This window comes from Artemia sp. Qi Xiang Cuo, chromosome 3 (genome assembly GCF_049724085.1).
Source record: "Artemia sp. Qi Xiang Cuo chromosome 3, ASM4972408v1, whole genome shotgun sequence".
Lineage (NCBI taxonomy): Eukaryota > Metazoa > Arthropoda > Branchiopoda > Anostraca > Artemiidae > Artemia > Artemia sp. Qi Xiang Cuo.
Genome location: NC_142796.1, coordinates 69,496,675 through 69,515,015, shown reverse-complemented (window position 1 = coordinate 69,515,015; position 18,341 = coordinate 69,496,675). Strand labels below are relative to the sequence as shown.

The window sequence follows — 18,341 nt, the reverse complement described above, 5'->3', positions numbered from 1 at the left end:
TAAGACCATACAACAGGCCATAGCAGAAATTAACATGATTAGGGCTCATAACATCTATGCTTTCTCAAGGCTAAAACATAATTTGCAATTTACTGACAAAAAATACAAATGAATGTGCATTGTCAGTTTAATATACATATGCTCATATTTACTCTTTAAAATCTTAATAATTTCTGATTTATTAAAGTAATAAAAGTGAAAACATCTAATTTTTCTCCGTAAAGTGCAAATTATGTTCTAGCCTTGAGAAAGCATAGGGGTTGTGAACCCTAATCATGCAAATTGAAAATGGAATTGAAGTACTGCAAAGAATCCTAACTTTAGTAATGCTCCTCGATAAGGCTGACTAAGGCTAGCCAAGGCTGACTAAGGCTGTAAATCTATCTTGGGAGCGGAGTGAATTTTATTTTCCCTTCCAAGGCGCGTGGGTACATTAAAAGCCAAGACCCGTGCTGCCTAAACTGGGTGAGGCTGCTACCGAGTTAAACCTTGGGGATTGATTACTTAGCAATAAATTTGGACTGGAGAGGAGCATGCTGCAAGCGGTCGTTCTCCATCCCAATCAGCTCAACCTTTACGGCTTAATCCCTCCAACAAAGTGCATATTTTCTTTAATTCCACTTGGAAAGAGTCTGCTTTTTGTTTGCGCCAATATAGATGGCCGAGAATTAGAATTTTGGAGAAGCTACAAACCTCATACGTAGAAATTGTGCTAATCATCGTAACATTTCTTTCATCACTTTACCAAAATCTCTGCCCTCCCCCTCCCCTGGGGAATAGACAGACAGTCTATATATATTCAAACTATAACTGTTCAAACAGTTCGTTGTAACAAACTGTAACTAAGGAGCGGCATGGCTCAAACGTAACAGAAACTCTTAAAAACGGAATTTTGATACAACCATATATATCCAAAGAATGAGATTATTATACTGATTATAAATATATAAGATTCATTAAGTTTACTGTTACTCATCAAACGCTACAAACCTGATAAAATTTGCACGATTTTCGAAAAAGGCGGATGAATCTTAAAAAGTCAGTGAATCTTAATGAAATTTATACCATAGAATAATTGCTCTGGGGCAAGGCAATTTTCCGTGGAGGAGGCACCGGATTTCCTGACATTCTTTAAAAAACGATCAGAAAAAAACTAACAAAAACAAGATTTTTCAACTGAAAGTAAGTAGCACCATTAAAACTTAAGACGGACAGAAATTGTTACGTATATGAGGGGGTGGTTCCGTCCTCAATGCCTCACTGTTTACACTGAAGTTATTTCTAGAACTCTTAAAACAGCTTATTCTTCTAATTAAACTTCAGGGATCATTAAGTTTATTAGACAAAACTTCAGGGAACATTGAAGGGGATTTCAAACCAAATTCAAAGAAATTTTTCTGTATCTGGATTATCAGAAGGGCATATCTGAAATAGTCTTTGGAACAGCTTAAGGTTTTAGCTCGAAACTTTCGGGGCCACTGCAACTTTGACTACTTGTAGCTGCGACTGTAACTACTTAAGAGAAAGATTAGTCGCAATTGTGACTATGATTACTTGAGTCTGACTAAAACTATCAGTCATCTTCCCCAGAAGAAAGATTATAGGTGTGTCTTTATTGTTTGTCTTTTTATTTTATTTTCCTCTGAAATAATTGTATCAGTTTAGTGGTCCTAGAAGATCAAAAGAAGGCTCACTTAGAGGGCTAGGTAGAGGGTTAGATACCTCAATATGTTTTTTCTTATATTTCCTAGTTAATTTTTTTAATTTAACATTTCCTTAATTGAAATTTTTTCCACATGGAAATGAAGACTGTGGTTAAAACTTAAAACGAGCAGAATGCTACCCAGAGAAATAACCTGCTTTCGTAGAAATAGAACTGCTTATATACCAACCACAATCTTTACTTTCGATATACCTTAAAACAGAAATAAATCTTTTTTCCTCTTCTTTGTAATAGCTCAAAAGCTTTTCTTCATTAGCTCTCTCTGAATTAGCAACTCGTAAAATTACACTGAAGACACCTTGTGTAACCACTTCATGGATGATCAAGAGCTGCAAACAAAGAGAAAGCCCTAAAAGTAAAAGCTATGATCAAAGATTAGTTCAGCTTAATCTAACTCCATTGGAAATAAAATATTACATAGCATGATTAACATGTTTATAATCCCTCAATTATCGCCTCTGCCTTTGCCCATATAAAGACAACTTGCTCAGCCAATATAACATAAGACTGAAAGCAGTCTTATGACATAATGCCAATATGACACGATACTAAAAGACTTCGAGTCGAATATATGTTAAGACTTTATAATGCTGTATTTCTTTATGGACTATTTATTCCAAATTTTCGCCCTCAACTGTTTATTTTTTTATCCTCTTATTATCCTCATAATGTGCAATTAAACTTCATTTTACATTTTTTTTTTAATTGAAGGTTTTGTTTTTATTATTGAGTGCTAACTTGAAGTAGCATTACATTACGGAGTTGCAATTTTCCCCTTTGTATTGTTGCTGGTGTGTTAGGTCAAAGATTGCCAGACATAAATGAAAAAAAGTCAAAGCCATCATATTGCTCATTGAATAGCTTAATCAAACAGTCCGTGGTAACGAACTGTAAGTAAGGAACGACCTGGCTCAATATTAACCGAAACTCTAAAAAAAGGAATTTTGATACCGATAGATACCTCAAAAGAATCAGATTTTTATGCTGATTTCAAATATATAAGTTTCATCAAGTTTAGTCCTATCCATCAGAAGTTACGCGCCTGAGCAAATTTGCCTTATTTTCGAAAAGAGGGGAAACACCCTCTAAAAGTCATAGAACCTAAATGAAAATCACACCATCAGATTCAGCGTATCAGAGAATCCTACTGTAGAGGTTTCAAACTCCTATCTGCAAAAATGTGGAATTTTGTATTTTTTGTATTTTTGTATTGGCCTGTAATACAGGTCAAGTCATGATTAATAAACATACAATAAGTAACAAACAAAACAGAAAAAAGGTAAAGCAATAACATGCCCTGCCGTCTAAGTAATGAAATACAATTGATAAAAATAACGAGAAAAAATAAGAAAAACAACTTTTTTTTAAAGAAACATATTCTATTAAAGAGAGTAGTCCTATTCGTCGTTAAAATATAATTTAGTTATTACCTCTTCCTTTTTTACTTCAATCTCTTCCTTCTCTAGTTTCTCTTGTTCATATAACTTCATTCTTATATCTAGAAGAGCGTCTAATTTTCTTTTCTTGGCTATTTTTGGGTATACTGATCGAGAAACTGAGGATAAACTCTCACAGACGTTAATTATCCTATTAACTTTCGTACCATATTCCACCGACTTTATCACTCTTTTGGACAACACATCTGAAAAAGAAAAAATATACATAACAATAAATAAATTAACAAAGGGAACCAAACGAGGTAAGTCCAAATCATAAAGGCATCTTATTCTTAATTACTAATTACATAATACATAATTACATAATACATAATTACTAATTACATAATTAGAACTACTTAATTACTACTTAATTACATCTTATTCTTAAATTACCCTCCTTCCCCGTGTATAAACTTCTTAATATTAATGGATAAAAGGTGGGGGGGGGGAGTCAAATCTTATGTTAGTTTAAATTACAATGGAAATGGAGTGATAAAATAGGTAAAAAAAAAAATCTAATTTCCATCGATTTTATCACCCTTTTGGAAAACGTAAATAACTATCAAAGACATACAGGCATTTTATTCTTACATTATATAAAATTCCCCTCCCTATATAAAATTCTTAACATTCCAGGGAAAAAATGGAGGGGGGGGGCAACCGTTAGAATAGTTTAAATTACAACAGGTGGAAAGATAAAACGGGGAGAAATTTTTGGCCCATATTTCACAAATTTTGTCACTCTTTGGACAAGACATCTGAGAAGAAAAAAACAAATTTTACAATCTATTAACTTTAAAAGGGAAAAACTGAATAAATTCAAATTATAGAAATATATTATTTTTAATTTCTATAATCTTCCCCCTCATCTCTTTAAACTTCCTAATATTCCGGGAAAGTGGGGGGGGGCAACTCTTAGGTTAGTCTAAATTACAAAGGGATTGGAGTGATAAAATGAAAAAAACTTCCTAATGCTCCAAGGAAGAGGAGGGATAGAATTGAAAAAGAAATTATGTTCCATATTCAACTGACTTAACCACTCTTTGGGACAACCCATACGAAATAAAAAATATATACATAAAAATCTATACCATTTTGTTAAAAATAGAAAACTGAATGAGGTAGGTTCAAGTCATTGAGAAAACTTTCTCTTAATTTACTCCTTATTCAAGTATTTGCTACTTTATTATTCATTTTGAAACTTCAAGAAGTGATAATTTTCATAAGTGGTATCTTAAATATGCAATATCAAAGTAAATGTTAAAGTTTTAAGGAGTCCAAGCAGGGCAGGGGTCAGTGGCATGACTCTGTAAGCTCACCAGAGTCAACCTAGCTCTAAAGAAATCCCTGGAGAAATCTGTGATGGCAAACAGGATGGGTGTGCGAAAGCTCAATATAGTTGGCCCCCCATTCCTTCATTACATTTCCTGGCTGAAAAGCCATAAAACAGATATCAGCGCCACCGCTTTGGACTATAAAGTCCAGTGCTGACACCTTTACTTTAACTATTCGACCCACAAAGCGACTCTGCTCAAGGCAGTTACATGAGAATGGTAGTGCTAAGCTCTGAATCACTTACCCAAAATTTGAGACTGGGTAGCTTCCTTGACCGGTATTCCTGCTTTATGGTCTTGAATCAGTTTAAGCAGCTTTGGATCAACAGATAAGAATTTCTCTCCGCCTGGAACAGCCATACTTATAACTATCTTGCAAGGTTCTCCACGATGACCAAGCTGAGACGGATCAACTCTCTTACAAACTCGGCCGTTAGAAAGCCATTGCCATCCCCATCTGCCGTGTAATCTGTAAGGCAAAAACTTTTTTTCAAAAAAAAGTTAATACAATGAATATTCTGTTCCTCACTACTATATTCTCGTTCGTTGATAGACAAGTTCCTTGTCGATAAAATAAAAGTTCAAAATAGGGATAAAATCCTTTTTAATAGACAGTGTATAATAAATTTCACAAAAAATACCAGATATTTCGGTCATGTATACAGTGACCGTCATCAGTAGTAAATCAGGAGTTTTACTATTGATGACGGTCACTGTATATATGACCGAAATATCTGGCATTTTTTGTGAAATTTATTATACACTGTCTATTAAAAAGGATTTTATCCCTATTTTGAACTTTTATTTTATCGTCATGGAAAGGCAGTGTGGTCTCCGAAATTATCTAGTTCCTTGTCTAATAAGTTCGTTGTTAGACTAATTTCTTTTCAAAATTTTTCTACTAATTTTTGCACAAAAAAACCTCAACAATCTGTGGCGGAAATTCTTTTTGTTTAGTTTTTTTTTCAATAGACTTTATACTGTCCTATCTCAAAAACTCACTAGTCTGATAATTTTTGATAAGATCTTATACATTATCCGAAAATAAATAACAGTTAAATTTCGGAAGAATTGAAATAAAAAGCTAAACAAAAGGTATTTAAGATGAAATATATTCCCAAGGTGAATCAATCTATCCCGACAAACTTTTTACCCTACCCTGGATTAAGGAAAAATACTCCCATAAAATATAAGAAAGGTCTCATTTAAGTCTCAAGCCACATCAGGTAATAACCTGACAAAGCTTATAAAAATCAACATAAAGTAAACTACGCCAAGACAAGACTTTGACCAATCAGAAAAGACAACACTGTCGATTGGGGGAAACATTGAATGGCCACTCTGATCTAAAAAAAATCCAATTCAAACATCACAAGGAAAACGCATTGTATAATGTAACAAAATAGATGTACGAGTTCTATGATATATACGACTGATCGTATGATATATCGTATATGATATATATCGATATATGATATATATATCGTATGATATATACGATATATACGATTCGCAAATTGTTGAGATAGAACTTTAAATGCAATTGGCCAAAGTAATAAAATGATTTAAAGCGAATTTGAAGAGACTGAAATCGAGGCATTTAAGGAATAACGGAAAAGGCAAAAAGCGAATTTATGTGAGAGGGGGAAGGATCATCGATATTAAAATTGGCACCATGGATGATATTAAACAGATAGACTATTATTTCCTTCTACCGTCCGCTAGTCTTGTGAATTAACCTTTTTCGACACTTAACTAGGGGTTGCCAGACCTGCTAACATCCAATAAAACGAAGAGTCGCTGAATGGTCAGCAGCTTCGTGACATTAACTGCTCGACTATGACAGCAATAAAAGCACAACCAATGACAGGCTGTTTTGTGCTCTAGCGCTCTTGGAAGGAAGGACAAGGGGTAGCACGGGCTGAAGTTCAAGAACTGGTAATGACAAAAAAAGAAATCTTTACAGTATACTTATGCATACCATACCACCAGAAGAAAAACAGTCACTGAACAGTCAACAGCCTGGTGATCATGACAGCAACAAGTCCAACCAGCGACATACTATTTATAACTATTTTGTTCTGGGAGTACATTTAAAATTTATATTAGATGGTAATAACAAAACAAGTCTTTAAAACATACTTTTCTGGATACCACAACACCAGCAGAAAAAATATGCTGAACAGTCAAAAGCCTGGTGACCATGACAGCAACGAAAATAGAACTAGCGACATATTATTTATAACTATTTTGTGATGTATTTTAAAATGTATATTTTAACATAAATTTTTAAATTTTTTATTGATACCATACAAAAAATTTGGTCAACAGACAACAGCGTAGTGACCATCACAGCAATAAATGTAAAACTAACGACATATTACTTATAACTACGTTGTACTGGAGGAATATAATATATTTTTTTAACAGTTAGTAACAACAAAAGACATTTTTAAGACAGTCTTATTTCAAGCAAAAGAAAAAATGGTGAAAAATCCACAACCTCGCGATTATGACAGAAAAAAAACAGTGACATGTTATATAAGACATTTTATGCCGGAATAATTGACATAATAATATTTTTGAGGGCTGGAAAAGGTGAAAATAAATCTCTCGTGCATATACAAGGCCGTACCCAGAGGGGAGGTTTGGGGGGTTTCAACCCCCCTCCCCCGAAATGTTCGTCTGACACGTAAAAACGTAACAAAAATGGATATAAGCAAATTTTTTATGCGGTTTTTTGAGTTTTTTTCTGTACCCCCCCCCCCCCCCTCCCCTAAAAAAATCTTCGAGTAACCCGGAACTTTTATGGAAGTTCCAATACTTTGTCATTTCTGGCAAGTATTTATCATCTTGTGTGGGTGCGAGTAAACATAAATGTACAGGATTCTTCGTAGACTCCTATATTAAACAGTTCAAGTGCTAAAGGCAGCAGCCAGTCTAAGTGCTAAAAACATGCAAAGTTGTTCGATAGAAGCTCTGATATACGCTTTCTGTAGCTGTTACAGTCAGAGGTCAACCATTTTGTTTGATTTTTAGCGCAGAACCTTTTACTTTTTTTCATCTGGAATACTATGATATCAATCAAGTTTGAACCGAATGCGATATGTATTCGGTTCGTAAACCATGGCATTGCACTCTGAAATTAATAAATATCAAAAATGAAAGATATACTACCATTTATCGATCCCCACACCCCCACCGTATCAACAGAAAAACTCATACATCGCTCTTTCTAAGTAAAAAAAGGTCTTCTTATCAAGCTTTGTAGATGGCTTAAAAGCCCGTTGTGAGTTGTAGCACTTTCGAAGAGATGCGCAAAAAGAATTCAAACCAATATTGATCCTAATTGTGCTCAAAGGCCACAATTTTAGGGGAGAGGGTCAAACCCCGGACCATTTTAGACAAGGGAAAGAATTGACCCCCCCCCCCCAAAAAAAAAAAATCGTTTTTTTTTTCGTTTTTGATATTTCATTCTAACAAACAATCGAAAGGGGAGAGGACCACAAAAGCGTTTCGAACAAGCTCTTACCTATATTCTTCTCCCCTTTGCTTATGAACTTGATGCTTCAAAGGTATAGTATAGTGGACTGTAAAAGTTCTGTTTATTTCCTCCTCTAGCTTTTTGTCCTTTTCTTCCTTCTTTTCCAGTTTTTTTCTTTCTTCTCTATCTGAAACAGTCTGACGCTGTAATCTGTAAGATTTAAAATTTATTAAAATTGTTTCACATAAAGACGCATACAGGTCAAATACAAGAGACGGGAATGGTCGTAAGATTTTTATAAGAGAGAAGGGGCAAAAAAAAAAGAAAAAAATGTTGTATTCTCCTCTTTGGGCGGGCATGAAGCTTGTAATGATACATTAGGATTTGACTGTTAATTACTAGTGCTAAAAGCACTTTAGATAAACGATTAGTCTATAGTTACCTATTAGTCTATTAGCCACCACCTCCCTAAGGAGGTGGTGACTAATATGTTTACCAGTCCACTCAGATTGGAAATAGAAACCACTTAATAAGAAGACAAAAACTGTTTTACCAAAAAAATTCACTTAATTTGTCCAGCAGTTAATGTATTAAAAGAGCACAATGTTTCCTTTTTTACATAGAATATTCATTTCCATTGAAATTCTAAAGAAGAGACAAATTTATTAGTGATCACACTGCTGCTTCAAGTGGATGGCGCTTTACATTCTTTCTTTAATAAATGATGTCCCAGCACTGAAGCAAGTGTAACAAAAAGGTGAAAGAGCCTGCCTTTGTTCATGAATCTCCCACTTCATGAAGAAAAAGTATCTTACGGTAAAAGACCACCCAACACATAAATGGTTTATTAAAACATTATGACGTACTGTGATTTGACAATTAATTACACTAATTTAGCAAGCTTGCAATAACCGATCTTGAAAAAACAAACGTTTGTTTATTAGGTAGCTACGATTAAAAGGACGGAGCTCAAAAAAGGGTTCCATATTTAACGTAGAAACGGATGTGCTGAGAAGTTACCTCAAAACACAATAAAGGCAACTTCAAAACGGTCGAAATGGGCATTACTTACAATGATTGTATACAAGGCCGTCCCCAGAAGTGGGGTTAGAGGGGTTTGAACCCCCCCCCCCTCACGAAATGTTTGCTTGACTTGTAAAAACCTAACAGAAATGGATATAAACAAATTTTGTATGCGTTTTTTAGGTTTTTCTTGTTTACCGCCCCCCGAAAAAAATCTTTGAGTAAAACCCCCTCCGAAAAAAAAATCCTTGATACGGCCTTGTTTGCATAAGTCAACCATTCTCTGCACCCCCAGCCGTCGTAAACTATGTTAGGAACAACGGACTTCTTTATGTAAACCATACTAATTTTAGTTTATTTATTACCACTGCAACCCTGATCTGAATTTCCTGAATCCCTGTCAGATGGCTATTTTTCCTTATTAGGCAGTATTTTTTTCTAAACGCGCTATTTAACATATGGTTATTATGGGCTGCGATTCGCCTTTTAATAGGTTGGAACTAGAGCTGCAACCATGATACGATCACAATTTACCAGTATTCAGTTCTATATTTAAATATACTAGCGTCCAATTCTATATGTATGCTTCTCAAATGGCAAGTGTTTAGCATCATCACGATTATGATTATTTTTACTAGTATTTCAGTTACTGTGGGCTAGAATTCATTCTTAGTATAACTTCGAAAAAATGTGTCTGTTGAGTTTACATATAGAACTGAACACTGGTACATTAACGTATAGTGATAAAAGCCTTGTCCGTACTCTAAGTCAAAATAATTCAATTGAAAAGTGTCAAAGATTGCTATTGTTAGTACTATTTCAAAAGAATATCCACAGCTTTGTAGAAAAATCAAACTATTGAATACCCTGTCAGAGTAAGGTGGATGAAAGCGTGCCTCTTGATCAGAGGTTTTGGGGAACGATCAATATTCGGACAACTATTACGGTCAAAACTGACATTATAAAGGTTACCCATCACGGGGACTCTGTCTCTTCCTTCCACATATTCTCTTCTAAGAAGAGAAGGATCTTCTTTTAAGAAGGGAATCCAGACTTCTTTATCATCTTTCTCCCTGGGGGGCTTCTTATAGAACCAATTAGTACTTAAGTCCAAATAAAGCTCGTCTTTATTCTTGAGTCCACGTATTATTATTTTTTCATTTTTGATCTGATAAACAACAATTTATTTTGTCAGCTGAAAAAATACCGTAACGAAATGTTAAAACCTAAAATAAAACAAGACTTATCTGGAAATTATCATGCATTTTTTCTAATTTCGATTGAAAAGTAGAGTTGTTCCTTGGACACAATAAATATTTTTGGAGTTTACATAATAAGAGATTCTTCTTTGGTTTCTTCTTTACAAGTTGTCTATCAGCTATGGTATCCCCTGTTCTTCTATTATTGACTCAACATTTCATCATATCAACTTCTCAAACCCAATCATCATACGATTTTGTTTTTACTATTACTACTGCTGCAACCATGATTTACAGTTTGTTGTAATTTTAACTCTTCAGTTACCAGAGGGCTATAGTTCCCTCCTTAATATAAATTCTAGTATCTTGTCAAATTATAAGTGTTTGTCGCATCATCATGTACGTAATCATTTAATTTAAAAACTCAGTTATTATCGGCTATAGTTCATCCTTTAATATAAAAATTATACATTGTGGCAACATCGTTCTTTCCTTAGGCAGCGCTTTTGCACTAGTTATGATCACTTAGAGTAGGGTTTACTTCGTTCTTTAATATAAACAAATAAGAAAAACCCTATGGCTTTTTCTTATTTGGAATAGTAAGCGACGAACTTCAGAGAATCAGGCAGATAACTAAGTCCAATATGAGTAAGGGTCTGTTCTTTACTAGGTTTCAGCATTTCCTAGAGCCATGATACCGATGAAACTTACACAATCCCTATTTATTATTAATGATTCCTATGGGCTTGAGTTCGTTCTTTACTATAAATTAATTACAAAAGGCACTAGATGTTGTAATTTCCTTTAAAATGAGCTATTATACAGCTCTCTATGATTTTCCAGTGCCCAGCTAGCTGAGAAGAAAAATTAAGCGGAAAGAAAAAAATATCCCGTTTGTGGAGAATAACGCGGTAAAAGTCAATTTGCTTGATTTTCAAGCCAATATATTTTCTTTGTTATTCAAGCCAAAGGGCGGTAAGTTTCCTATATAGAGCTTTAGGACAAGGCGGTTCTAATGGTGTACTTTTTGTTTTGATCTGACTATTTTTTTAGGAGTTGGGGGGTTTTATATTTCTTTACATTGGAGGTGATCGTCTCTTACTAGGTTGCTAGCTACCGCTGCAACCCGGATAAATAAAAAAAAACAAGTTTTTTTAACTGAAAGTATGGAGCGACATTAAAACTTAAAACAAACAGAAATTTTCCGTACATGGTAGGGGCTGCCCCTTCTACGCTAAAGTTTGACTCTGTCTCACAACTCTCTTTTCTAAAACAATAAAAAAAACTTTAGCGTAAAGAGCGAGGTGTTGAGGAGGGGGCAGACCCTATCATATACGGAATAATTTCTGTTCGACTTAAATTTTAATGTCGCTCCTTACTTTCAGTTAAAAAAAACTTGTTTTTTTTTATTTAATTTCTGAACGTTTTTGAGTTAATGCAGCTTTTATTTTGGCTCACCGTACATGAATAATTAAAACAAAATCTGCATATTAATTTTACTTGTTTTTGGCTAAATGCCTTTCTCGAAATTTTGTTCTGACGTAATTTACGAATTAACTTACGTAACGAACTTCTATATTTGTATATTTTTATTACGTATATTAGGGGGTTCGCCCCCAGTCAATACCTCGCTCTTTACGCTAACTTCAAATTTTGTTCCAGTTCTTTAAGAATGACTCCCTATTCAGAAAGGCCGCTAAATTAGAATAAATAGCTCTTTTGAAAGTACTAAGAAAAACTTTAGCGTAAAGACCAAGGTATTGACGACAGGGTGAACCCCCTAATATACGTAATAATTTCTGTTCGTTATAAGTTTTAATGTTGCTCCTTACGTTCAGTTGAAAAAACTTTTTTTTTAATTTAATTTCTGATCGTTTTTTAAATAATGCTGGGAAATCCGGCACCCCCTTCATGTAAAATTCCCTTCCCCCATGAAAAATTCCTCCATGGAAAGATCCAAGACCCTCTCTGATGGAGTGATTTTCGTTAAAGTTCTATGACTTTTAGGGGGTGTTTCCCCCTTTTTTGGACAATAAGACAAATTTTCTCAGGCGCTTAACCTTTGATGGGTAAGACTAAACTTAATGAAACTTATATATTTGAAATCAGCAAACAAATCTGATTCTTTTGATGTATCTATTGGTATCAAAATTCTGTTTTTTAGAGTTTCGGTTAATATTGAGCCGGGTCGCTCCTTACTTACTGTTCGTTACTACGAACTGTTTGATAATATCTCAACTTTTAGTTACTATGTGCCGTAGTTTTTTGTTTACTAGGTTTCAGATATTTCTGATAAAACTTATATAGTCCCCATTTATAATGAACTATGTAGATCCTTTATGTAACTATATCGAAGTGCCTTTTATAATAACTTTATATTCGTTCTTTATTATAATTAACGAATTTATTATCATGTCTTATGTGTAACTTATTTTTCTTAAGTCGCCGATGGTACAATGGTAAGCATACTAGTGGTTAGGATAGCTGGCATTCATCAAGGTTGGCTATAAAAATGCAGTTTTTAGTGGAATTTAAATTAAAAAGTTTTTTTTAATTTAATTAAATTTTGTTTCTTAATTTAAAAAGGCATTAGAACTTTTCATTTCCGTTTGAATGAGCCCTCTCATGACATTCTAGGACCACTGGGTCGATATGATCACCGCTGGGAAGAAAACAAACAAATAAACACGCATCCGTGACCTTTCTTCTCGCAAAAAATATAAAATTCCACATTTTTTCGGATAGGAGCTTGAAACCTCTACAGTAAGGTTCTCTGATACTCTGAATCTGATGGTGTGATTTTTATCAAGAATCTATGACTGATGGGGGTGTTTTTCCCTTTTTTCGAAAATAAGGCAAATTTTCTCAGGCTCGTAACTTTTGATGGGTAAGAATAAACTTGATGAGACTTATATATTTATATCAGCATAAAAATCGGATTCTTTAATGTATCTATTTTTATCCAAATTCCGTTTTTTAGAGTTTCAGTTACTATTGAGCCGAGTCGCTCTTACTATACAGTTCATTACCACGAACTGTTTGATTCCCATCATAAATTTTTAAATGGAGAAGTGCAAAAAAAAAATCAATGAGAACCTTTTTAGTAAAGATGGGTATGAAGCGGATAACACCTTAGCCTATAAGGAATAAATAAGGAAAAATATAAAGAAGTTTTATTTTATTAAAATTCAAACATTTTCAATAATAATTTCATTTAGTATATTAAATAGGCTCGCAAAGTAGCTTTAGTGTATCTTTTATTTTTCACACTTCCAAGCTTTTTTTCTACTAGGATAAAAATTAAATGGTCATATATTAGATGAATATGCCTAGTTACCGATTCCATTTCACAGACGTGAAACCATTATCTTTTTTAAAGTAAGCTATGAAAATGAAAGAAATGAAATGCGAATCAAATCACAACAGAATTCTGATTCTAATATATCCATGACTAATGTTACTAAGTAAATATTATTTCCTTTTTTCTTTCTTTTCTGTATTATTTTCCTCTTAGTAAATTTTGTCTTTTCTAGTTTTTTTTTTTTTTTTTAATTCATTTGACTGTTTGGTGTTTTCTTTATTTATTCATTTATCATCTATCCAATAAGTGCAAAAAGGCTCGCCACGCAGTTTTAGCATATTATAATAAAACAAAAAGCCTAGAATCCCTATATATTGTAGAGATTTTTTTCTCGTTTTTTTTTTGGTTTTCTCTTCCTTTTCTCCATTATTTACCTTCTTTTAGTGAATTTTGTCTCTTTTTTTATCTTTTGTCCTTTTTGATGTAATCTTTGTGCATTAAGTCAGCCCATATTCAATAAGTGCAAAAGAGGCTTGCCTAGCAGTTTTAGCATATTTTAATAAAACAAACAGCATAGATATTGTGTAAAGATTTTTTCTAGGCTTTTTCCTTCTCTTTCGTGCCTTTTCTCTTTCTTTTCTCCATTATTTACCTCCTCTTAGCGAATTTTGCCTTTTCTTTATCCTTTGTGCTATTTGGTGTTTTCTTTATTCATTTGTTCAACCTGTACCCAATAAATGCAGAAGAGGCTCGCCACACAGTTTTGGCATATTTTGATAAAGCAAACAACCTAGATATCGTATAAATATTTTTTTTTTATGAATTTTCTTCCTTTTTCAAACCTTTGTCTCATTTCTTTTCTCCATTATTTACCTCTTGCTAGGGAATTTTGTCTTTTCTTCTTTATGTATTCTTTTCTGCTGTTTAGTGTTTTCTTTATTCATTCATTCAACCTATATCCAGTAAGCGGAAAAGACGCTCGCCGCAGAGTTTTGGCATATTTTAATAAAACAAAAAGCCTAGATATAGAATAGAATTTGATTTTCCAAGTTTTTTCCTTCTTTTTCAAGCCTTTTCCTCTTTAATTTCAGATGATGAAATGTGGTTAAATGTCACATTGAATACTTAACAAATAGAATCATACCTGCACGAAGGATATAGCTAAATAACACAATTTTTGCTCACAAATAAATTTAAAAGTAACCTGGTAACCTCTGACAAAGAGTTTGAATGCTTGGGTCCCGTTTTTACACCCCGAAGGAGAATACATATAGATAAAAACCATGTCCTATTTATTAATATCCTATTAGGATGAATGCTTTTATAATGCTTTAAAAGCCCCATTCACAATGAGATTTTACTAATACTGAAATTTAGAAAACGCTAATTCCGAAAATCGGTTGAAATCAGATCTCCTAACAACTAGAATTTTGGCTAGTGTCCATAACTGGATCGAATAAAAACTGGAGCTCAATCGATTTTGACAAAGTCAAGGTCGAGCGAATCTTTTTTTTCTTAATCTTGTTTAGATTGTTATGGAGACGCTTTTGCATAGTCTCATAAACGAAATCGAATTCCGGGAGATTGAGCCAATAAGAATTTTTCTAAGAATCATTTTAAATATAAAATACCGGAACAGTGCCTTATCCAGATAGATAAAAAATTGTACACAAAAAAATAATGACAACGTCGTGTAGTGGCGCAGTGAGATTGATCTCAGCTTGGTAATATGGGACCCAAAGCTCGAACGTAGTTGCAGCAGCACATTCCAGGGCTCAGAATTTGATTCTAGAGATGAGATTATGCGAAAGCGTCTTCATTTTAATCCAAACAAGAAGAAGAAGAATAAATAATGAATAAGAGAGTGGAAAAAAGAGAAGGTAAATATTGGGAGCTATAAGAGCTCGAAAACATTTATACCACGAGAGAAACAAGAACTACATCAGATCTGAGATAAAGACAAATGTATGGGATAATTACGATACTAGTTGATTTCAGTATTTGAGCTAGCCATTGCAAATGGTAAAATCTTATTGCTAATATCGATTAAGAGGATTTAATACCTTAAAGGATCACCATATCTCGTCCACTATAACCTTTTTAAGTTTGTCAGGCCAAATTATTCAAAACTGATTGGACGGTCTTGCCATAAATTGTGTAGATTTGATAGGCGACCTGAATAAACGAGAAAACTAAAAGCCGTCACTTAAATTTCCCAGAAATCTTGGAAAAACCATTTAACTTTTCCCATTTTTGCCAGGGCTAGAGAGAGATATTCAGATTTAATAGCACTTACATCATCAGCAAGTGTGATTTTTTTTTTTTTTTTTCTTGTTTTTTTTTTTTTTTTTTTTTTTATTGAACAGAGAAGAACTCTCTTTTTAAAGTTCAGTACAGATCAGTCCTTAGAGATATTCAACCTTACCTGCTTGGAAAAGATTAGAGGTAAACTCCCCGAAAATTTCGTAAAATAATTTGACATCTTTGAAAGTTCCCTGTTATGCTAACCGCCTTGATTGAAATCTTTGCCTACACAGGATTTATATTATTTATGTTGTATGTACATTGAATATACAGCGTTTTTTCCAAACAATTATTGCTTTGGAAGTTCCCAGTGGCGCTGGAAAAATTTGCTAATGGGACCTTTGTCTTTGAGACGGTCAGTTGATGCTGAAACTCGCAAAATGATTTTTATGGCATCGAATTCCCCTTCGTCATTAGTAAAATCTTGTTGTAAATGGCCTTAAAACAGTCTTTATTTTCTCCAAAAACGAAGAAAGTTTCCTACTTTTCATCTGAAGAGCCTGATAGCCAAAAGTCAACTACTCACCTTGTAATTCCCAACTGATCCGTCCAAACTGAGTTGTAGGCAGCAGCTTTTATGATTAAAGAGAAAAATGCCAAAGGTTTGGCAAAGGCATGGGGTTCTTTTGCTTGTGCCATCTGAGAAACCCAATTTCTTCTCAACATTGGCCAATTATAATGACAGAACGCTGTGAGAAAATTCTGCTGCATGTGAAGAATAGTATTACGAAATGTATGCATCAATGCAGATTGAGTACCTGGGAAAAGACAAATTAGGGAATTAAATAAAAGGCCGATAAGCAACCACAGTTGGCAGATATGCAATTTTTGAGTGGTATTGGGTGCCCAAGTAAATAAAAAAAAATACTTGGGTGAAAAATAATTCAAGAACATACGACAATAAACAGCTAAAGGAATTTTTATGGACGAAAAGAGTCATAAATTTAACCAACTAATTCTGCTTAACTTTTCAACTTAGCAACACTGATAAGAATTTGGTATTGTCCGGCAAACTTGATAATTCTTATGAAACTCACGGTCCGCCCTCCTTCTGAAATCCTAATTTTTCTAGAATTTCTGGCACTTCTTGTTCTAATTATCTAATAAAACTTATTTTTTGATTATTAGAAAATTAATTTTAATAAGACAAATTAGGAAATTAAATAAAAGGCGGATATGCGATCAGAGTTGGCGGATGTGCAATTTTTGAATGGTATTAGGTGCCAAAGTAAATAAAAAAGATAGTTGGGTGAAAAATAAGCCAAGACCATGCTACACTAAACAGCTAAAGGAATTTTTATGGACGAAAATCGTAATAAATTTAGCCAACTAATTCTGCTAAATTATTCAACTCAGCACCACTTAAAAAATTTGGTATTGTCGGGCAAACTTAATAATTCTCATGAAACTCAGGGTCCGTCCTCCTCCTGGAATCCAGATTTTTCTAAAATTTCTGGCACTTCTTATTCTAATTATCTAATAAAACTTGTTTTTAAATGATTAGGAAATTAATTTTAACTAGAAAAATTAGGAAATTAAATAACAGGTTCAGACAATTATTAGCTTGTGTTCTTTTTTTTGGTACAGTAGCAGTTTTGGAGAAATGAAGTAGGTTTTCCACATTAAAATTTCCATATCTTAAGAAAAAAAAGAAGCCCAGGACTTCAAGTGAACATTAAAAGAAGCAAATTCATTCCATGTTCAAATTCTACACCTTTTTTTCTCTTTCCGGGTATGAAAAGAACATGCAATTTTGGAGGCACCATTTCAGCACTCCGTGAAATAAATCTTGACAATTCTTTGCAAAAATCTGAAGAAAAAATTCTTTGCAAAAAACTGAAGGCAAATCCCGAGAATAAACAGAAGCTGATGTAATAAGTCTTAAAAAAAAACTGGAATTCTTGAATTTTAGTGTCTTAGCCTGCTTACATTCGTCCTGGTTATCTCTTGGCAAATGTGCCAAAAAAAAAAAAAATCCCTTCGTGGATATGGAGGCGAGAATACTTGAATAATAAAACAAATATGAAACCTGAAAAGAACTAAAGAACAAATAAGTAATAGCATATGCTTTTCAAACCAACTTTATAATGTTAGAAATTTAATGAGATAGAACAGTTAAAAACTTCACAAGTAAAAAACTTATAAAGAGCAGTGAACTACACGAATTTATTTTACGGGAAGGGGGAGGGCTCGGCCTCTCAGTTGCTGGTTCGGCGCTACAGTAATTTTTACAGCTATCAGCAACCGAGTCTACAGTAATCTGAAAAATTTCAAGGTCTCAGTGATCTGCGAAGAAGAAGTGAAACCGCTGAAATATACATAAATCGTCAAAATCGTCATACATACGTACATATGTATATATATATATATATATATATATATATATATATATATATATATATATATATATATATGTACGTAAACGTACATATGTATATATACATACATACATACATGTGTATGTATATACACATACATGTACTTAAACGTACATATGTATGTATGCATACGTACATATGTATGTATATATACAT

The 18,341-nt window shown here is 33.5% G+C and overlaps 1 protein-coding gene across 1 annotated transcript in view; it reads right to left on the bottom strand.

Annotated features, from left to right (window-relative positions):
- LOC148954475 (nucleosome-remodeling factor subunit NURF301-like) overlaps positions 1-18,341 on the bottom strand; it is an 84,201-nt gene that overhangs the window by 9,857 nt on the left and 56,003 nt on the right. The window contains exons 6-9 of the mRNA XM_089086281.1: positions 16,334-16,565; positions 8,029-8,190; positions 4,742-4,965; positions 3,154-3,365 (exon numbers count right to left, since the gene is read on the bottom strand). Of these exons, the coding sequence (XP_088942407.1) occupies positions 3,154-3,365; positions 4,742-4,965; positions 8,029-8,190; positions 16,334-16,565 (830 nt within the window). The remainder of the gene's footprint in view (positions 1-3,153; positions 3,366-4,741; positions 4,966-8,028; positions 8,191-16,333; positions 16,566-18,341) is intronic.